At 32.3% G+C, this 23908-nt stretch overlaps 2 protein-coding genes across 2 annotated transcripts in view; one reads left to right on the top strand and one right to left on the bottom strand.

Annotated features, from left to right (window-relative positions):
- LOC115879984 (glucose dehydrogenase [FAD, quinone]-like) overlaps window positions 1-22298 on the bottom strand; it is a 36073-nt gene extending 13775 nt beyond the window's left edge. Inside the window, exons 1-2 of the mRNA XM_030897057.1 lie at window positions 21918-22298; window positions 1-103 (exon numbers count right to left, since the gene is read on the bottom strand). The exon at window positions 1-103 is cut by the window's left edge and continues 154 nt beyond it. Coding sequence (XP_030752917.1) covers window positions 1-93 — 93 coding nt within the window. The 5' untranslated portion in view covers window positions 94-103; window positions 21918-22298. The remainder of the gene's footprint in view (window positions 104-21917) is intronic.
- LOC115879988 (flotillin-2) overlaps window positions 1-23908 on the top strand; it is a 398348-nt gene that overhangs the window by 91848 nt on the left and 282592 nt on the right. The window lies entirely within an intron of this gene.

The following is a 23908-nucleotide window of genomic DNA, read 5'->3' on the forward strand; positions in this document are numbered from 1 at the left end:
GCCATCTTGGATCAGTTTGATGACTCCGTCGAACAGCGATTGTTGAAGGGAGTAGGAGAGTATCGTTAGTAGAACAAATAGGGGACGATACATTTTGTCTATCCTAAAACATAAAATTAAATTTACAATTATGTTATTAAATTACACCTTTTTTGAAACAGATAATATAACCCTGAGTGAACGAACATTGGATGGCCGTTAATTTTTAGACATTTTTCACATCTTTTAATTTTTAATATACAGGATGATTTACAGTCATGGTAGAGGAGAATGTGTGTTTGAAAATTTGGTGTTTTCCATAAAGCAGGGCCGTCTTAGGGGCCCGGGCGAGCGGGCAGGTTTGTTTGGGGCGGCCATTTACCTGGGTTCAATTTTTAAAATTGGAATTAAAAAAATATTTATTTTGAAACAACACATCCGTTATCATAACACAACTACCTATTCAATATTTAACAATAAAATTTTAAAATAATGAGAATAATTGCACGTTTCCCATAAATGAAAAAGGAAGAAGGTTTACTAGTAAAAATTATTGGAGACAATTAGCCAACGGAGAAAATACTCTAAGGGAATGGCTAATATATTCTAAATTACTGGATTCAGATTATTGCTTTCCGTATAAGTTATTCTTTTCTGCAAATGATAAATGTACATCATTAATTGATAAAAACGGCTTTCGGGATTGGAAACATCTTTCAGAAACACTAACTTCTCATGAAGTTAGCATTATAATAAGTGGAAAATGCTTCAGAAATCTTTTGGGAACAACACTACCATTGATGCCACTCACCAGAAAGTGCTAAATTTAATAAAAGAACATTGGAAAAATATTTTGAAAAGAATAATATCTATTATACTTTTTCTGGCCGGCTAAAATCTTGCTTTGTGCGGATCATCCGAAAAGTTATACGTTAAAAATAATGGGAATTTTTTGAAAACAGTTGAGTTGCTTGCTCAGTTTGATCCCATCATGAAAGAGCATCTTAATAAAATTGAAAAAACTCCTAATTTGGACAGAAAAACTCATTATTTAGGACACAATATCCCAAAATAAATTTTAATAAGTCACATTTCAAATAATATTAAACAGAGAATAATTTCTGATATTCTGAACTCAAAATATTTTTCCATTATATCTTAGACTGTACTCCAGATAAAAACAGAGTAGAGCAGCTTACATAGCGATATGTAAAGGCCAATCCGTTCACAGTTAAAGAGTTTCATAGAATATTCACCTGTAAATGATACGGCCGGGGTCTTACCAGAGAAGAACACGATTGTCCTTCTCTGGTCTTACAAAAACTCTGGTCGGGCTGTCAAAACTTAATGAATTAGGCTTGGATATTAAAAATGTTCGTGGTCAGGGTCAATTCTTGTATGAAGCTCAGGATAAACCAATAAACGACCCATGGCAAAAATTTAAAATTGAAATTTTCTTTGTCGTTGTGGATAAAATTATTAACTCAATTGACGAGAAATTTGAATTATTGAGAGTTCATTCTAATTACTTTTCATTTTTATATAATATTCCTGAAGCAATTCTCCAAATCAATAAAGAAGATCTCCTGAAACATTGCCTTGACTTAGAAATACTTAACTGATGGTGAAAGCAAAGATTTAAATGGTCTTGAACTGCGAGATGAACTGATTTCTTTTGGTGTCTTGATTGAAAAAGAAAATGAGAAAATAAATAACTCACAAAAATTTTAGAATTTAATTATTCAAACAATTTGGATGGAAATCTACCAAATATGTGTAATAGCACTAAGGATTTTGCTTACACTACCAGTTTCGATAGGTTGCGGGGAGCGAAGCTTTTCCAAACTAAAAATAATTGAAAATTATTTGCGATCCAGTAAGTCTCAAGAACGCCTTACTGGATTAGAATTAATTTCAATCGAAAATGAAATTGCCAGTAATTTAAATTATGATGAACTAATTTGCTCCTTTGCGGAAAAGAAAGCTCGAATTATGTTTTAGTTATGTTTAGTTTATTATAAGATTATTCTTCTGTTTTTCTAAATTTGTATATTAATATTTTTGTAAATACCGTATGATCGAAAAAAAAACGGCGTCCAGTTGGCTTGGAAATGACGATCGATGACATTTCCCATATAATTTTACATATAAAATGTCAGCGATCTTCATTTCATAGCTATCGTTGACGCCGTTTTTATTCGATCATACGGTATAATTTATAATAAGTAACGTTTCCAAAAAAAATGTATATTTTTCCTCATAGCTTTGTGGTATTTTTAGGGGGCTATTTCTGAAAGTTTGCCCGTGGCGGCCAAAAACCTAGGGTCGGCCCTGCCATAAAGTCACCTGCTAAAGCAGTCAATGTTACTTTTTCGAAATCAATTAGTATCTATTTAGGTTGAGGTTTTTGAAGAACGTTTGATGTCTATTTATTTAATTTCGTTAGAATGTAGAATGAGTGAGAGGGGGGGGGGTTAATCACTGCGACCTTAATGATCTATTGTGCCCCCCTTCCTTGAGTCATTACACAGTCTATAACTCATCATACCCCTGTTGTAGAGGGGACAGGGTGTTTCCCTTCCTCCTCTGACAACAGTTCTTCCTCCGGGGGTACACACCCTTCCACGGTTGGAGTTTGGCCCTCCGTGCCCTTCACAGTCGAGGAGCTTGTCTCCGGCTGAGGTACCCGTGCGGTGGAGGCTGGAGGATCTGTCTCCATTTTCTCCAGGTACCAAAACTATAGTTGTTAAAACAACGCAAGGAACTCCACAAGGTGGAGTGACCTCCCCCCTACTGTGGAGCTTGGTAGTGGATGAACTACTGGAAGAATTAACTCTAGCGGGAATACACTGCATAGGGTACGCAGATGACATAGTCATCATTGCACGGGGGAAACATGAAGGCACCCTGTGTGATATTATCCAAAGAGGATTCCGCATCGCTGAGAGATGGTGCAGGACTGTCGGGCTGAGTATTAACTCAGATAAAACCGCAGTAGTGCCATTCACCAGAAAGCGAAGTTTGAAAAACTTGAAAAGAATCCATCTAGATGGAAAGGAAATACTGCCATCACAGGAAGTGAAATATCTGGGAATAACCCTGGATAGTAAACTTCTCTGGAACAGGCATATTAAGAACATTACCAGCAAAGCCACAAAGGCTCTCATGATATGCAGAAGACTGGCGGGAAATAGGTGGGGCTGCGCCCCTAACATTTTGCGCTGGATGTATACCATGATAGTAAGACCCATGATTACTTATGGAGCAGTTGCTTGGTATACAAAACTAGAGCAACGTACAGCAAGGCAAACCCTGTGCAAAGTACAGAGACTGGCATGTATCTGCATCACAGGTGCCATGAGAACATGTCCAACAGCAGCAATGGAGGTCATTCTAGACCTAACACCACTGCATATTGTCGTCGGTAGTTATGCCAATGCGACAATGATTAGAATGGTCATTGACGGAAACAGTACTGGGAGAATTTTCAGGTCAGGGGCTTGGAACACCCTCAAAAAGAAAATTCCACTTCTCCAACTCCCAGTGGATGACATACCAAGAATTTACAACTTTGAGAAACACCTCACTGTAGTATTGAGTAATAAAAAGGATTGGAAGAAAGAAACGCTTACTCAGCATATAAAAGACCATACCATCACGTGGTATACTGATGCTTCCAAAACCAAAGCAGGGACAGGGATAGGAGTATTTGGGCCGAAAACTGAATACTCCGAACCAATGGGCACCTACCCCAGTATCCTTCAGGCAGAAATTTGCGCTATCGAAAGATGCGTACAATTTATCTTGGATAGGAACTATCGAAAACAGGAAATTGCCATCCTATCCGATAGTCAAGCAGCACTTAACGCGATCAACTCAGTAACCATCAATTCGAAGTTGGTCAAAGAATGCCTAGAGAAGCTCAACAAATTAGGCAAAGAAAATAAAGTCCTCCTACTCTGGGTGCCTGCTCACCAAGGGATAGAAGGCAATGAAAAAGCAAATGATCTACTAGAAAGGAGCGAACACTCCACTAACTGGACCAGAACCGTTCTGTTTTCCAAACGGGAACCAACTGAAAGCGGAACTGAAGAATCTGGAAGACTCCAGACTCCTCCAACGGTCTAAGACACTCGAAAAAGTTCCTTAGAACTTATGACCGAGAAAAATCAAAGGTTTTCCTTGATTTAAGTAAAAACAATCTTCGGATTGTCACACCTTATCACTGGGTGCGCCGAGACGACGACCATTCGTGCCATGAACCTTGGTACGTCGGATGTTGAGGATGGAGAGCTGGCCTCTGTGGAGCCGTCTCAGATACTGGCTTTTCTTAAAGCCCTGAGACTGTATGATGAGTTATAACTCGTTATAACTCAAGAAAGGGGAACACACAATAGATCTATAAGGTCGCGGTGATTAACTCCCCTCCTAAACATTCTACATTCTACATTCCCTTCCTCCTCTGACAACAGTTCTTCCTCCGGGGGTACACACCCTTCCACGGTTGGAGTTTGGCCCTCCGTGCCCTTCACAGTCGAGGAGCTTGTCTCCGACTGAGGTACCCGTGCGGTGGAGGCTGGAGGATCTGTCTCCATTTTCTCCACGTCATTAACTTGGCCTCTCCTTAGACCTGATACCGGTGTTGTCCTGTATCTATAATAGAGGATATGTCCCTCTTTCTCTATTGCCTCCTTGGATTTGAGGTCAATTCTCGAGTTGATGACTCGCCAACTCGATGTCCTTACATTAAAGTTCTTATCCTGGATAAGGCTCAGCAGGTAGGTGGTGCTTTCCCCTTGCTCCTCGGCAGAAAGACCGTGAATAGAATCTGAATAGAATGACATATCATATGTCAACTTTTGACATTCTTTTGACAACTTTTCAACCCCGTAAGATTTTTATTTTATTTTGAAACACCCTACTCCCCATAGATATAATATGCTCCTAACTACGCGAAATATAGGTTTTATAATAAAACAGTTATTTTCTGTTTAATCAATCTTTCTGTCATATCAATATTTTTCTGTGTGAAAGGAGTAAACCGAAAAAAAAAGATCTTTTAAGTATTTACAAATTACACTTTTAATGCTGTAATTTACATATTAATAATTGAACGTGCAGTAATAATCGCTGAACGGTTTTTACAGGCAAAATAAATTTATTCTGATTATTTAAAATTAATACTATATGCTGTTGTTTTTTTCGATATTGCGGAAAAAATGCAAAGCTACATGACTTGTTCTTTTATAAGGTTTGTTTGGTTTTTTGGTATTCGTTTACAAGGTTACTTTATAAGAGGAACTGCTTGGTATGTACAGGGTGTCTCAATATTCCGTAGACACAGAAGATCAAAGTACGTATTTTTTCATTAGACACAATTTACTTCTACAGGGTGTTTCGAAAAACATGTACCATCTCCCACGTAAAGGTGCGTATACACATGCGAGCCGAGCGGTTCGCGAACCGCTTGTGAACCTATAATTCGCAAGTGTGTACGTTGTTTCGAGCAACGAACGAACGGCTCGAAACCGTTCGCGGCAATCCACCTCCTGTCGGTTTTTTTGACGAACGCAAAGGGATTCGTGGCTCTGGGTGGACGGGCTCGTGTGTTCGTTGTTTGTATCGAACCTCCAGACAATCCAGACGCACTGTTTTCAATTTTTAATTTTTGTTTACCGGATGGAAGAGGTATAGAGGTTTATTTAAATAAGAAGTGGTCCGAGGAAATCATTTTTTTTGTTTAGAAATGTACGTTCAATTTTCTGCAACAGATCCTCGAAATCAGAAGGCGATATTCGGGTAAAATTTTATCTTCTTCTTCTTACAGTGCCATACTCTATACAGAGCGTCGACTACCTCTCGCATGTACTTGTGATGTGTGTCATCAGTGTTTCACAAGTACACGGGACCTACAGTTTATCGCCGAATCCGAACGGTGGTTTGCCATTGCCTTCCTTGAGGTGGCGGCTCGCTGGTCGCTCTATTTAGATAAATAAATATTTTTATTTAGATAAATAAAGCGACCGTACTGGCTGAGGATCGAACCCAGTACCATCGCATCTCTCGCACCGCAGATCGACACACTAACTGCTTGCGCTACGGCCGGCCACAAAAAAAAATTATAATGGCAGCTTATTTCTTGAGACTTCAAGTCCATTAAATACTCCTTACTGGTACGTTTTTTGTACAGGTTAGTGTGCCATCAACGTAGCTGCTTCTTTTTCTTGTCTAAACTAGCCATCATTAAAAATGCACCACTCATCACTAACAGAGCATAATTCTCTTCTCGCGAAGACATAATTAAACGCGTACTCGCACCGTCCCGTCGCGTCGCATCGCAAAATTGATTGCATGTTTTCGGTTGGTTTGCGGCGTTCGCGCTTTTCCCTTGGATCGTTGATGGTTCGTACAAAAACAATTTGCCAACAAGCGGTTCACGAGCGGTTGCCGAACCGCTCGGCTGGCATGTGTATACCCACCTTAAGAATAAGTTTTATTTTTCATATCAACATAGATCCGATTCTGCTTTGTTTCGTAGCTACAGGGTGTTAAATTCTGAAAATATCTTTCGATTTATTCTAATTTTCTTTCAGGTACTTTTAGTGATGAAATGTTGAGGGTAAAAGTCATTATAGTTACTACGTATTTTAGTGCTAAAAAGTGTCGATAAATTCATCAGGAACGTGCATATGGGTTATAATTGGAACATTTTAAAAAAAAACGTGTGCGCCACTGACTTTTTCTTTTGATATAAAAATTGTGTAGGACGCTTAATGGCAATTAAAAGTTATCTCTTAATATTTTGTCGAATTTGGCCTCCGTGATAAAATAAACGCAACTTTATTAATCAAAATTAATAAAATTAATAAATTATATATTTTACGTAATTTATTATTAAATATTATTATTATTAGTCCAACTTACAGCAATTTCAAATAAAAAAATAATGGTATTTAAGATAATTACAAAAAAAACAATTTTAAAAACTGTAACTATGCATTTCCATACCCATGTTTATACGAACTTTTCTTCACGTTTTTTGATGAGGAATCAATGAGTTCTCATTTAAAATTTTTGCAAGTTAAAGATATTAAATTTTTTTAAAGGCTGTTATTAGAGTTGGATCAATGCAAATTAATAAAATTGCGTTTATCTCATCAAGGAGGCCGAAATCGACAAAATATCAAGAGACAACTTATAATTGGCATTAAACTGCTTACATTATTTCGCTAACAAGAGAGAAAAAAGTCAGTGGCGTACATGCTTTTCTTAGAAAAATATTCCAGTGATAACCCATATACACGTCCCTGGTGAATATGTCGACACTTTTTTAGCTTTAAAATATGTCGCATTTATAGTAACTTTTATCCTTAAAATTTCATTCAAAACGCTAAAACTTGAAAGAAAATTATGAAAAATCAAAAAAATATTAAGACTTTAACACCCTGTAGCTACGAAATAAAGCAGAATCGAACCTATGTTGACATAAAAATAAATCTTATTTTTACGTGACGAATCTGGCCACGAGATATGGCACATGTTTTTGGAACACCTTGTAATGAATTATGTTTAAAACATGAGCTGAGAAGATTTCTTGTTTGTCTTCCTACTTAACTCTGCCAACAAGGATATTTTATTGTAATTTAATTGTTGTTAATGCCGTTTTTTTTTTAACGGTAATGACCTTCATAATTTCCCAAATTTGTCAATCAATTTGTATAATACTAGAAAAAATAGTTATGCAAATTCAATCAAGTCGTGATTGTAGAAAACCCTGTCTTTTAATTTCTAGAATGCTTTTAAGGCGCTGCTAATTCTGTGCTGAATTTCAGAGTCGATATTGGTTTTTTCCGAAATCGAACTGCCGAGGTAATTGAATTCCGCTACATATTCCAATAGTTCTTCTCCGATTTTTACAGCATTGTTTTGATTTTGCGGGAGAGTACACATGATTTTAGTTTTATTGATGTTCAGCTTAAGGCCCAAAGCCTCGTATGCCCAGGTATATGATGTGTTCAGCATTTCTTGTAATTGCTGTAACGTTTTTGCAACTAGAGCGCAGTCATCAGCGTATTGAAGTTCTGTGATGAATTTTATTCGTGTTTTTGCCAGTTGAACAGACCGCCGCGCCGCACAGTGGTGTGAAACTGATAATATAACGAAAAAAATCTATATTTCCTAAACCGTTAATCCAATCGCATTGGGACGGATTTTATTCGATTCAGCTTAATAAAATACATCAAATAGCATGGTTTAATAAATTTATTTAAAAGTAAACTGAGCACCAATTGAAACGTAACGTGAAAATTTTTGCATCAAGTTGAACATCTTGTATTTTCTGAACTATTGAAGGCGTTTTGGATTGCTAGCCAGATTCTGAAACGCTTTTTTATCTAATTATTGGCCAATACCCATAATACAGGGTATAACAAAAATGCGTGCATTTTTTACAAAATTTTAAGTGACCTCCATTTTGTGGGGGGATGGAGGATTTCCATTATTTGTGGGTATTTTAAAAGAGCTGTTTTATACCTCGGGACGTTTTTGAGTTTTTTTGATGTATCGCTCTCCATTGCGATGTTTTCCTTTTTTTATGATTTTTGGTAAGGTTTTAATTCTAATAAATTTATCTCATTATGAAATTAATATATTGTATTTTTGAGTATTATGCGTATTAACTAATGACTACACTACTAAGTGATTATACTATATCGTTAATGAAAAAGTGTTAAATGCTTCTTTTGTTATGCCAAGATACATAATAAAACCTCTTCATATAATTTAAATATACCAGCTAGATAAATTTTTAACGCCCTGTATAAATGTAACACTTTTTAGTTTTATAAAATTATTTGTTTGCTTTATTTAATTATACATTAAAATGCATAAAGCTTAAAAATACGATATCTTCATTTCACAATGAGATAAAATTATTAGTATTAAAACTCTACCGACAATCATAAGAATATCGAAAACATCGCAATGGAGAGCGATAGCCAAAAAAACTCATAAACGTCCCGAGGTATAAAACACCTCCTTCAAACTATCCACAAAAAATGGATCTCCTCCATTCCTCCACAAAATGAGGCCCACTTAAAATTTTGTGCGCTTAAAAAATGCGCGCATTTTTGTTTTACCCTGACCAATAATTGAAAATGATTGGTCCTGACGAATAATTGAAAAAAACTGCAAAGAACGGTTCGATAGTCGATAAAACTATGTTTTAGAATCTGGCTGGCAAATTCAAAATTCCTTCAAAAGTTTAAAAAATACAAAAAGTTGAACTTAATGCAAAAATTTCCTCTTTACGCTTCAATTCATGCTCAGTTTAGTTACTGTGGTTCAAATTATTATAATTTATAACATTTAAATCTTATACAATATAATTATATTTATATAATTTTAAGTGGCAAAAACAGTAAATTATGTTAAATGATTTCATCGGCATCCGCAAAAATGAAGAATGTAGTTTTCATTTTTTTCCACACTGTTTATCTTTTATTTTAAATTTTTAACAAACGTGGCCGAATGTGGCGATAAAATTTATAGAATCACTACTACAGTTGCTTTTTTTAGTCAAATTAATCCGAGACCAAAGCTCGGTAAAGCTTTTTTGTTCTAGTCTGATTAAAGTAAGAAGTAAAGTAATTTTATTAGAAATAGATTCAAACTAAACTGCATCAAAGGCACGGTATATTTTGACAAAATGATTTTTACTCTTAATGCCCATGGATAGACGAAACAGTTCCTGGGTAATTCCGATTTTTAGGAATTAAAAAAAGGGTTGTAAAATATTACTTGTTTTCGCTTTATTTTTGCGCGTTTCGTATATTAAGAAAATTGCCAAAAAGAAGGTGTTGTAAATTCAAAACTAGTAATTAAATTAAAAAAGTAATATTATTATATTGTCTTTGAACTAACTCGATGTAAAATAGCATAATTTAAACCCGATTTAACACCTCCTTTTTTGTTTTTTTTTGCCATTGCCGAAACCACTGTGCGCCGTCGTGTCACTATCTGCCTAAGGAGATGAATGTTAATATAACTAGTGGAAAGGTTTTATCTAAAAAATATTTCTTATCTAGTTGCAAAATGGAAATATCTTTCAAAACGTCAAAAAAATTTTTAGTTCTATTTTAGTGGGGAAATTCTCAACAATTTTACTAAACAAAGTATAGCTACATTCTTGTGCACATTATTTATTGTTAACATATTCTTATCACTTGAGACTTGTATTCTATTTAATTATTTTTTGCGAAATTAATGAAACACAATGCGCATCAATAAGTAAGTACCTGACAGGTCATCTTTAATGCCTCCCTTGACCAATTTATTCGCTTTAGATATTTTTAATGTGTTCACGTTTTATAATGCACGTTTTGTATTCACCGAATGCCTATTTATTTATGCCGATGATGAACCGCATACAATAATGTTTTAAAATAGATAAAATATTTCGAAATGTAAAGTATTTAGTGGTTAGGTTAATTATATTGTTTTTCTTTTGTTTGGCTTGTTTTAGTAGTTCTAAATTGTAGTGGTAATTATTTTTAATTAGATAATTTTGGAAGTTACTACGAATTTACTACGAGTACTCAACACAATTACACCTTTTTATATGTTATATTGATGTGGTTCACTTTTTGATACCCGAACTCTAAAAGTCGAGAGAAAATTTGTTTTATGAACATATCTTGTAGTACTCTAAATATTTTGGCATAAAGTAATGAAATATTAATTCTCGATTCTTATAAAGTTAAAATAATTACTAATTACTACAATAAATTAAGAATCGGCTGATATCGATTGCTACAGTCAAAACAAACCAAAAATTAAATAGCATAATTATTGCTTATTATTGTTGCCAGTTTAGATTACAATCTTTGTTAGTAGACCCACCACTGCTTTGACACTTTTGACAGTCTTTCTGCTTTTACTTAGGTTTTCCAAGGGGTTGCTGTTTTAGTACGTTAAAGGAGCACAAGTTCAATGCTAGTTTATACTTATTTAACATTTTAAAATAGCAAAAAATATGACGTTAATCAAAATTAATATTATCCATTTATCAAAAAATGAAAACCGAAAATTGATATCACCATATCGGGAATAGTTTACTATAGTTTCATAATTTTGCATTTTTCTCTAAAACGGTATAGAAACGCATAAACTAGATTAACCATTTTAGAACAAGCAATAACGTTTATGAAGAATGCATTTTTCTCAAAAAGTTAACAATGAAAAAAATTTTCTTCCCAAGACAACCTGGGAGATTCCTTATAGGAAAATTTAGATTCATAATTTTAAATCGACGAAAAAAAAATTATAGATACCTTGTTTTTTGAGACGCAGTTAGGATTAAGATTATCGTTATGCTGAACACGTTATTTGAATTTATAATAATTATTGTATAATTTAAAATTGTAAAATTTGAAGTATCTTTTTGAAGTAAAGCACTTATTTTTGTAAAGATTGTAATCAGAAATATATTGGGTAAATTAGAAGATCAATATCAGCTAGATTTAAAGAACATATGGCTCAGATTAGATATATGCTCAGGCATCTATAATAGAGGTTAGTAATGTATATGCCTATCGCTTTTTTGATTTCAATGAACATAACATAAAAAATAAGTAAAAAGAAATAAAAAATAATCATATATCGTCCCATTGCTGCCAAAAGTCACTAACTTACTTTTTATTACTTTCGAGAAAAATGCGTTCTAAGATGAATTGCATTGCATAAAGATGTTATAGTTAGTAACTATTCGGTATTAAAATAAAACATAAATAGCCAGAAATCGTAGTTAATGACTTTTGTAATCGATTCTCGCTTTTTATTCAAAATCTGAGATAGATAGGTATAGGAAACCCTAATATAGTTTGAAAAAGCATTTAAATCTGCTTCGATTTATTTAAAAGAATACAGGGTGTTGCATTTGAAATAACAAAGTTTTTATGTAAAATAAATCCTTAAAGTAGATCACTAATTTTTGGTACCCCTGTATAAATTTAAGGCAACAATAACATTTTTCAGTAAAGTTTATTTCTTTACCTTTAAACTCAGCACAAGAATTAATTCTGAAAGGTAATATACAGGGTGTTGATAATCAATTTTCTTGTAGCATGCATATTTAAATATCTTTAAATATCTCAAAAACCAATGATTTTAATCATATTTAACCCTTATAATAAATGCCTTCTTTTGGGCCTAAGAATCCAAATATGAAATAAAATACCGGGTGTTCCATAAGAAAAAATATAACTTTGGTATGGATCTTAGTTCTGAGACGCCGTGTATATTTCAAAATAATTTTGAATTGTGCACATTGCCTCCCCATATATACCCATAAAATATTTTGTTTCTACATCTTTCCGTTTTTGTATAATCAACCGAGGCGAATGAGGTGCGCCACCCTGTATATTCCCTCTATCAAATAAAACCCAATTGCAATTAATTATAATCTCCACCTAGAGTGTTAAAACATTATTTTCGACCTCTAGAAATATCTGTTCAGAAATTAAACGAGTAAAAGAAGCAACTTGGTGTTGTTGGTTTCTGCTTACACACAGATACTAGCACAGAAGAAGTAGAAGGATATTAGTTTATGCAAATTTAAATAATTTATTAACATACTGGAAGTTTGTATATCCTGGAATTATTTCTTCTGAAAACATTTTAAGTGGAAAGAAGATAAATTAAAAGATATAAGTAGTTAGTTTAGTTTTGCCAATTACTTATACTAATATGTTGTTATTAATCATATTTTGTTTTTGTATACCTTATAAAAGTATTACATAGGTATTTGCATTTTTGAATGAATATATTTTAATAATAAACAATGAGTATTATAGACACATATCGAGATGCGGTTGTGAATCGGCTTCGTACTGCCACCGAATATTAAGTACTGCCTAACAGAGTAGTGAAGTGAGAGTTTTTTTTGTCATTCTTGGTGGTAAGGATGACTGAGGACTAGTGATGTTGGTAGCGAATATTTCCATTCGAATTTTGCAGGAAATTTCAGAAATTTCCAAAATATTCGGTCCCAAAATCGCGAATATTCGCAAAAATCCGAATTTTGCAAGACATTTCTTTTCAAAATTCAAGACATTGAGCAAAAATTTAACGAAAGTGTATCAAGTATGCCGATTCTTAAGTCAGAAGAAAAAGAATGCTTCTCCGCCTTACAAAATAAAAAACCTATGGCTCTTGAACCAATGCATTTTGCCGCGAATCTCTTGGACCCCTGTTTCCTGGGAGAGCACCTTAACAATGAAGAACACATAGCCGCTATGGAATTTATCAACAATATCACCAACAATCATCCTCAGTTTGTCAATAATAAGCCATTTTTACAGATGTAACAAATTATTGCGCCAAATCGGGTTTATGGGCTCTCGACTACATTTGGATGTCAGTTAAAAATGTAGACTGTCTAAGTTGGTGACAAGCAATGTGTAAAAATACTCAGTTGAAATATTTAGCTGTTGCTCTGCTGTCTTTACCAACGTCATCTGCAGCCACAGAGAGAAGTTTCAGTACTTACAGTTTTATGCATACTAAAAAAAGGAATCGCTTAACTGCACAAAGAGCCGGTAAAATAATGTTCGTAGCTCATAACAATAAATTATTACTACAAAAACAAAAAGTGGATATGGAGCATTATATTCAACAACATGAAATTCCTCCAGAACCACTAGAACTCGTGGAGGTAGAGGTCCATCCTTCAGAATCAGAACCAGATGATACATCAAATATATCTGATTTGGAAATAGAAACTGACGAAGACAGTACTACTACTATTATAATACCCTATGAAGATGGGACCAGCTCGGCGCCTGATATTCCGGAATAGAATAATTCAGTTATTTGTGTTTGACGTTTTTTAAATTTATATTTCGTGCTTTTTTGCTTTTTTTTAAATCATAGTCATATTTCGTGGTTTATGCACAAAATACAAATGTTACCAAATGATTTTTGTGATGGGTTATGTTTATGACTTTTATGGGTTATGTATTGTTTATTAAAAATATAACAACTTATATTATGTTTATTGTTTTTTTCCACTTACATGTTGGTATCAACTGTCTATCTAATTTATTCCTTTATTGTATCGACAAAAAATATGTAAAATTGTAAAATTTCCTAATATTTCATAAATTTCCGAAAGTTTCCGAAAGTTTCAAATTTCCTGCAACAATCAAAAATTTCTGAAATATTAACATCACTACTGAGGACTGATTGATCTGGAACGATTGAGACCAATTGATTTGACACTTGTTGTCATTATTTGTTCTTTATATTTTTGACTCAAGGATTTTCTAATATACAGGGTGGTCCGAACTGTATTCCGGAAACTTTGGCAGCATATTCTGCACATAAAAATAAGTAAAAAAGTTCGTATAAATATATGTCCTAAAATGCTTAGTTCCCGAGATACAGGGTGTAGAAGTTGCATTTTTGTTTCGATATTTTTCCAAATAATTTCTGAAGTAACGTCAATATTTGGATAAAAACTGGCATCTGGGAGTATTTTGACATGAGAAATTTGATTTTGATGTCAATATGACTTCGATTTGTAGGAGGCGCCACCTACATGTGTTTCAACTGTTTTAAAGAGTAATAACTTTACGTCCGTACCTGTATAAAACTACTGAGTGAAAAAATATACATCTCCGTGACTTACGTAAAAAAATTCTTTTGGAAAGAATCGCTACGAGCGACCGTTTTTCAAGATATTTAGAATGGACATAGTCAATACATGTCATTATTGGTAAAAAAATAAACACTTAGTAGATGGTTATTTGACTGAAAAAATAAATTTGAGAAATTTTTATTTTTTTAAATTATTGATAAAACAGTTTCTGTTGAAGTTTTGACACAAAAACATTTCAAATTTATGATTTCAGTCTAATAACTATGTCAACATGTTTAATTTATCTCCATGATGACAGGTATTGATAATTTCGATTCCAAATATTTCGAAAACCATTACTTGTAACGATTTTTACGAAGAGACCTTTTCTACGTAAAAAACGTCGTAAATGTATATTCTTTTACTCAGTACATATACAGGTACGGACGAAAAGTTATTACTCTTTAAACCAGTTAAAAAATATGTAGGGGGCGCCCTCTACAAGTAGGAGACATATTGACATCAAAATCAAATTTCTCATGTCAAAAAACTCCTTGACACCAATTTTCATCCAAATATTGACGTTACTTTATTTGGAAAAAATCGAAATAAAACTAAAACTTCTATACCCTGTATCTCTGAAACTGAGCATTTTAGGACATTTTTTTAGAATTTAGAATGAGTGGGAGGGGAGTTAATCACTTCGACCTTACAGATCCATTGTGTCCCCCTTTCTTGAATCATAACTCGTCATACAGTCCCAGTGCTTTGACAAAAGCCAGTATCTGGGACGGTTTTATAGAGGGTAGTTCTCCATCTCCAATATAAGTCGTACCAAAATTCATGGCACGAATGGTTGTCGTCTCGGCGCACTCAGTGATGAGGTGTACTGGTGTTTCCCCATCTTCCCCACAGAATCTGCATTCGCCGTTTCTTCTTAGTTTCAATCTACTGAGGTGTTCATTGAGGAGACAGTGTCCTGTTAAAACCCCGTGACAATCCGAAGATTGTTCTTACTCAGACCCAGGAAGATCTGTGATTTTTCTTGATCATAAGCCCTCAGAAACTTCTTCGAGTGTCTTAGACCATTGCAAGATTTCCATTCCGGGTTGCGGATGGAATCTTCCAAATTCTTGAGTTCCGCCTTGAGTTGGTTACCACTTGGAAAGCAGAACGGTTCTGGTCCAGTTAGTGGAGTGTTCGCTCCTTTCCTAGCTAGATTATTTGCTTTTTCATTGCCTTCTATCCCTTGGTGAGCAGGCACCCAGTGTAGGAGGACTTTGTTTTCTTTGGCTAATTTATTCAGCTTCTCTATGCATTCTTTGACCAATTTCGAATTGATTGATACTGAGTTGATCGCCTTTAACGCTGCTTGACTATCAGACAAGACTTGACATTTTAGGACATACATTTATACAAACTTTTTTACTTATTTTTATCTGCAGAATATGCTGCCGAATTTTCCGGAATACAGTTCGGACCACCCTGTATATTTCTAGATCTGAATATGTTATAATAATGTTTAGCATGTCGCTGATTTGCAGTGGACACCAATTATTATAAAAAATCTATTATAGCGTGCGTGACGTGAGTTGTCAATTGCGGAAAATAGCGGAGTACCAAACCTAAATTATTTAAAAAAATAATTTTCTACATATTTTTTTTTTCGGTGAATTTTTCCGACATTTTAATAGTTATTCGGCAATTTCAATCATTAAAATCGGTCCAACCGTTTTTGAGTTATAAATGGCGTAACTGACTCGACTTTGTTTTATTTATGTGTTATTAAATAAGAGAGTAACAAGTAACTGTAATTTCATTGCTTGTTTATAGTTTACATGGATCATATGGTATTATTTACAGTTTATTAGCATAATTACTTCTATTACGTAACGTGAAAATTAAGAGTAATTGTGTTGAATGACACTATTGAATAAAATTGTATTTAATAACTAAAATGGATGGTTTTACTTGTCTAAATTATGATGCAAAAAAAATAAATGAAAAATGGATCTTCGTTTGATAAAAATAAGTTTTTAGAGTTTTTGGAGTTTTCTTTTTCTCTTTTTTAATTAAAATGTTTGTCAAAATTAAATATGTAGTTAGATATTAGTCATAATATGTGGATCTATCGGATGCGTATCAAAAGTGGCTCACTGGATTGATTGACATATTATGTTTTCGGACACTTTCTGTTTCACCGGAAATGACTACAACTTTTCATTTTTAAATGGCACCCTCGGTTTTTTTACTTTATTCGATAGAAAATGACACTCTGAATAGAATGACATATTATATGTCAACTTTTGACATTTTCTCATATGGTTTATTTTTTATTTTATATTATTTTCGAAGCCATGAATTGCTAGATTGAAATTTAAAATACGATTTTTTAAAGCGAAAATGTCAAAAGTTGACATATGATATGTCATTCTATTCAGAGTGCCATTTTCTATTGAATAAAGTAAAAAAAAATACCGCTACTTCCTGTTTCATATATAATAACTACAACTTTTGATTTTTAAATGGCACCCTCGGTATATATTTACTTTATTCGATAAAAAACACTCTGAGTAGGATGACATAGTATCTTATGTCATCTTTTAACATTTTCGTTAAAAAAAAAAGTCGTATTTTAAATTTCAATCTAGAGTGCCATGGTTGTGTTAAAAACACTAATTTTTAATCAAGGAGCGTTAGAAAAATAGATTTGATCGTCTAATGCTTTTAGTGTCTTGTTAGAAAATGCCCAAATTGTATTTTTAATCATATCGCAGTTTTTTCAAATGGAACGAGGGTGGCTCATTAGCATATTTGGAAAATGTATTTTTTTACGAATAATTTGATACCACAGACTTGGTATTTCGGGTCAAATTTTCCTTACGAACCGCAAGTTATAATTTCAGATAAACCATATGCGAAAATGTTAAAAGTTGACTTATGATATGTCATTCTATGCAGTCATCTACATTCTGTCAATAAGTGTCATTTTCTATCGAATAAAGTAACAAAATACCTAGGGTGCCATTTTAAAATCAAAAGTGTTGTAGTCAGTTCCGGTGAAACAAGAAGTGAAGTTTTTTTATTTAAAAAAAAATGAAAATTCGAAATTTTTTGGAATTTTTTTTAGTTTTTAGTTAAAAAACATAATTTCTTGATAAAATGGCAACATAGGTATTAGATTAAATTTACAAAAAAGAAAATCCAGAAAAGATCCAGTGGTTCTCAAAATTTTAACAAAAAATCATTTTTTCTGGAAATTTTCAAAATAAAATAACTCCGTTATTTTCTACTTATTTGAAAAACGATAAAGAGAAAATATGTTTCTTTTATCGAGATTTACCACCCCTTAAAATACTTGCACTTATTTCTGGGACACCCTGTATATCATATAAACTTTTAAAAAAGCAAACGAAATATCCATATCTGCGTTAAAAAAATAAAATTCATGATAGTATCTCGAAAACTAAACGTCAGGTTGAAAATCCAGAAAGTTAAAAATATTATGAAAAGAAAGTATACCTTAAGTTGAAACATTCAACTTTGTATCTGAATTAGATCGTAAAAAAGTTTTAATGCAAATAATTAAATGATTTTTCACGCCTAGTTGCGTATATGTATTTAAAAATAAATACTATTATTTATTTAGTATTTTATAGTTAATGTATAATGTAAAATAATATTATAATCATTTATAATTAGCACGTATTTAATTTACATATTATGTATCCAAAGTTGATATATTCCAAGATTTATAACAGAGTAAAAATAACTATATTGCATAGGGGTAATTTAATTAATTTAATAATAATTGATATTGATACATATTTATGTGCATTATTAATAAAATAATTACAGAAAATGCCATCTAACGTCATTTCTTTCTAAGTAATTTATAAAAAATTAGTTATCTTTTATACAAGACGATAAAATGGTATTTTATCGTCGACCGGAAAAGAATAATTCACTAGCGGTGAAATCGCGAGTGAATAATTAATTTCGGGAGACGATAATGCAATTTTATCGTCGTGTATAAAACAATATTTTTTTCCTTAGCGAGTTACGTTTTAAAAAATTTTCAGAAATTATTATTTCAAGGAATTTATTACGAGTAGAAAAAATATTGTGCTGGGTTGGCGTTGGTTTCTATGTAATTTGACAAATAAATAAAGCTGTCTCTTTAGTTGTCAGTTTTGAGTCAATATTTTTTAATTCGCTTTCGTGTCGATTGCTGATTGAATTGGAGCCAGAAATGGCTCAAAACGAAATAAGTAAATTACCAACCGATATTCAGGCTGAGGCGACAAACGCCATATCCAAACTACTTCCATTTAAATCCCGAATAACTTATGAAAAGGAATACAAAAATTATATATTATATTATTATATTTATATATACAAAAAAAAATAATAAATTTCAAAACAAATATATTTTTGTAGAAAATGTATTTTTCTATCTTCTTATTTCTACTGAACCGTTTTTTAAAAAAAAATATTATTAGGGTACCGCGGGGTATTGGGAGCCATTGGGTAATGAGAGCCATTGTGTAATTTTGAATAACGCGCCCTGATCTGAGCACTGACAGTTGCGATATGCGGGATCCCCCATTAAATGTTTCCTAAAGCCACCACCGCCTTGTTTTGGTACGATTCAAAGTCTGTTAGAGAACGCATCGAGTTTACGGGACTTTCTTATAGCGTGCACGTTTTAAAAAATTAGTGTAAGTTGTATTTATATTTTGCTTTAGATCAAAATAGCGGTGTTAATCAAAATCTACTGAAGTGTAGATTCGATTTGTGCAGTTGTGTTGCTTCTGTTAGCGCATTTAATTTTGTTATTTTTAACTTGCAAATATGTAAACAAACGGGGTAATCGGAGCCAGAGTGGCTCTCATCCCCCATGGTGGTTCAATTTTATTTTAGAATGTTTTAAACATATTTCCTTATTTTATTTTAAAAAAGATAATTTAAATTTTGTTTCAGAATATTCCAGACATATTTTGTGTCTTTTGTTTTAACTAAAATAATTTAAATTTTGTTTTAGGATGTTCCAAACATATTTGTAACTTTGGTTTCTACTGAAATAACTTAAATTTTTATTTTAAAATATTTCAGACATGTCTTTTTCTCTTGTGTTTTACCTAAAATAATTCAAATTTTGTTTGACAATGTTAATAACAGATTTAAATATGTAAAATAAAGTGGCTTCAATTTCCCCACTGTTATGGGTAATGAGAGCCAATGATAGGTTTTAGTTTTTCTTTTGCATACCAGTAATGTTTATCTAAAACAGAGAACTGATACTTATATTTTATTTTACACATCACGAACTATCTAGAAAAAGAAAATTGTTGCCAGCAGTGGAATAAGTAGCATTTTATTTCAGGTTTTCCTTAGGTGGCTCTTATTGCCCCGCGCTACCCTAACTTTTTGAGAAAAATGTTTTCATTTTTTATCAAAGTTAAGCAAAAACTTTAGATTTAATAAACGTTCTTAGATGCGGTTAATTTCATTTATACTTTTTCAAATTTCCCTACTATTTCAGATAAAAAGTTAGAAAATATGGAAATGGAGTTGTATTTGCAAAAAAATCAAAATGCGCTTTAAGATCAGTTTATTTCTATTATTGCTGTGTATTCTTTTAAGTACAGTGTTTGTTATAACTCCATAAAACTACGTTTTGTAATAAACAGCGTTTAGCTTTGGTTTAGGTATGTGTCTAATCATTCAAACAAACATGAATAATAATTTAATTATTAAGAAACAAAAACAACAAAAGCATAATGGATTAATTTTCCTCGATTCACTAGTTTCCATTAAACATAAATATTACGAAAATTATTAAATTAAACATAGTGAAAAAAAAAACGGTTAAAAACAAAACATAACAATAACAACAGTTGAAACATATTATACAGGGTTGTTCACCACATACAACACGGAGTATTGTAACTAAACAATTAGATTTTTGCAAATTGTAAGTTTTGGGTTAGTTGAGGGACTATTAGAGCTACAATTTAAAAATATTTTTACAAAATACAGAGTGTCCCAAATGAATAAAAAATATCAAAGTTTTATTTTTTTTAAATGGAACATCCTGTATATTATTACATTTTTAGTTTCCAGGATTAAAATAAAGGTAAATTTGATTAAGGTTTACCGCATTTTAATCTTACCGTTTTTGAAATATTTCGGTTTTTGTCAAAATACAGTAATAATTTTAATGCTTCATTTCTCTAGGCGCAATTAAGTTTCTAAAACCAAATATTGTACTGAAGTATTTCTATTTAATAAATTTTGTGTTGCAATAATAAAAATTATACTACCTTATTACAGAGTGTCTAAAAAATTATTTTAAATAATTACTAGCTTTAAACAGCAATAACTTGGCTAATTTAAACGGGGCTAATTTAAAATATACAGGGTGTTGTATATTTTAGAGACTCAGATGCACAATTTAATTATCTATCAATTTGTCTTATACCATTATTTACCTATCTCTTCAAGTTTTCCTAGAAAATGCATTTTCTTATAATTTAGACTTCATTTATCAATATACCCATGGAATATTGACATTTTCGATTATTTTTAAAGAATGTAACAAATTTTTAAAGGGTACAGATAATGATATTGGCGATATAGTTCGTTTATTTCATTAAAAAATAAAAAAAATGTTTAAATATTTGTTAAAGAGGACCAATTAATATGATTCCAGTATTCAAACTACATTAATTGACTGTTTGCGTTGATTAACAATAATTGCTCCAAATACTAAAAAAACGAATTTCGTATGCGTATTAGACAATGTGGTAAAAAGCAACATCTTAAAAATGTTATTTCATTTTTTGACGAATGCTTATTTATAACAACAGAGACGTTCATTTTCATAACTTATTATTATATTGATTTCTGATTCGAATCTACATTTATTTAGAATAATTTATTAACTAATACAATTAAGTATGTAATTAATTAATATTTGGGTAGAAATAATCGTGGTATATTTAATTTTTTGTATACAAATGGGCCAGTAACATTATCGTTATCGTTTTTAGCACTTGTACATTTTGTACATTTGATGCTTTGAAAACGATCTAAAATGTCAATATTCCATGGGTGTATTGATAAATATAGAGATTATTTAGTTACTTTAGATTTAGAGAAGATTATTTATTTAAAGAAGAGATTGTTAATTAAACTTCTTGATTTTTTAATTACATTAAAAGATGTGAAAAATTAAACACAAAAAAAGTAAAACTTTTAAAATTATTTTTAATTCTACAGGAAGTATGTGGGTACTTACTTTATTTAAAGCACTTCGAACACACGATAACTATCACTGAAACAATTAATAAATTTAAGAATCCTTAATATTTTTCCTAATTAATTTTCACTGGAGAACGTGCCGAAACTTAATACCATCCAAACTGTTTCCGTAAGTACCGAAATAACTATCAATGGAAGAATACTTTACTTAAATATAAATCTATTTTAAATGATCAGGAAAGTTACCGGATTTAAACCTAAACGGTACTACCTATTTGCTAAATATTTTTTGTCATTGACAAGTTTATTGTATAAATACGTTACTTTTGTCGCGGATAATTTTGAAAATTCTATATGCCCGCGACATTTTAAACTTCGATATTGATTTCTCCCACCATTGGTACCGCATTACCTGCGCAAAATTTAATGGAAACCCATACAGGTAGTACTGTAAAAAACTTAAGGCCGTGACAGAGGTAATGAATGGTACTACTAACAAGACACAGTGCCAGTTCGCGTTCTGTTCTGTAATCGAACGCCGGCTCTGGGTGTCAAGGTTAAGGTTGTACAAGAATAAATTCTTTTACCCAATATTGAATGCTGTCAATTTTTTATCGTATAATGGAATGAAATTGATGTCACAGTATTTCTAAATTTCAGTATGCATTATGTTTTAACTGTAAAATTCTTCTTAGTGGTGATAGCTATACAGGGTGGACCAAATTGGACACTTAAAGGGAAACACCCTTTTCTATAGGAGATAGACGAAAACTAATATCGATGTCTAGAGCTCAATTTTTGTCAAAAACATGATGGTGAAAACCGCACATCGATATCTATTGCCGTTTCAGAGTTCGGGGTGTTTTTCAAAAGTGTGCATTTTTAACAAATCGCTGTAACTTTTTTGCTATGGAAAATTTTGTATTTTTATGAAAAAATTTCCAAAGCACCTTTTACGCAGAATTTAATGTTTTAAGTATAATTTTTTTAAAATTAATAATTTAAGAATTGTCAACAGAAAATTTGATTTTTTATATGGGACACTAAATAGAAAGAGAATTTGTAACAATTTAAACTAGATTTAATACAATCAAAACACATTTAAACTATATCTAATAATAATAAAAAATAAATAGCTAACCAAGATATGAGATTTTGCTCCAGGTGTTTGACACATCGGCCGTCTTCTGTTATGGACAGACCGGACCGTTTTTGAACATTTCTCGCTGAATTCATTAACTCAGTGGGGATAAAAGATACCCTCGTATAACCGCTACGCCCTTCTAATTTTTGTCTAGATTATACCGGCAATTTAAAAATCAGAACCTTTATACTTCCACAAAGATAAAAATCCATAGGCACAGGCACTAAGTCCGGCGGCCTCGAAGGCCAACGGCTGGGATCTTGGTTAGCTATTCAATTTTCTCTAAACTGGCTGGTAAAATTTGCCGATAACTTCAGTGTTCTGATGAGGTGCCCCTTCTTGGTGGAAAAATATGTTTTCGAGTTCCATTAGAGGCAGATCATCACTAAAGGACCCAAAGCCTACTAATTAAAAGTGGCGAACTTTTATAAATTCTTTATTTCGAAGGGGACTATAACAAAATATCAAGTGTGCTATATATTTTTGGAAAAGTAATTTTCAGTTGGTTCTATTGAGTTAATTGAAAATATACCGGGTGTCCCCCGAATAAAAAGTCAATTCTTATATTGATAACTCTTAATTTATTAATTTAAAAAAAATATACTTAAACCATCACATTCTACGTAAAAAGGTGCTTTGGAAATGTTTTAATAGAAATATAACATTTTCCGTAGCAAAAAAGTTACAGCGATTTGTTAAACATGCACATTTTTTAATAACACCCCGTAACTCATAAACGGTAACAGATATCGATATAACGATAACGATGTGCGGTTTTCACCATCTTGTTTTTGATAAAAATTGAGCTTCAGACACTGATATTAGTTTTCGTCTATCTCCTATAGAATAGGGTGTTTCCCTTTAAAAGCGTGGAATTTGACGCA

This window comes from Sitophilus oryzae, unplaced genomic scaffold (assembly GCF_002938485.1).
Source record: "Sitophilus oryzae breed Bouriz unplaced genomic scaffold, Soryzae_2.0 scaffold_1604_pilon_pilon, whole genome shotgun sequence".
NCBI classification, from domain to species: Eukaryota; Metazoa; Arthropoda; class Insecta; order Coleoptera; family Curculionidae; genus Sitophilus; species Sitophilus oryzae.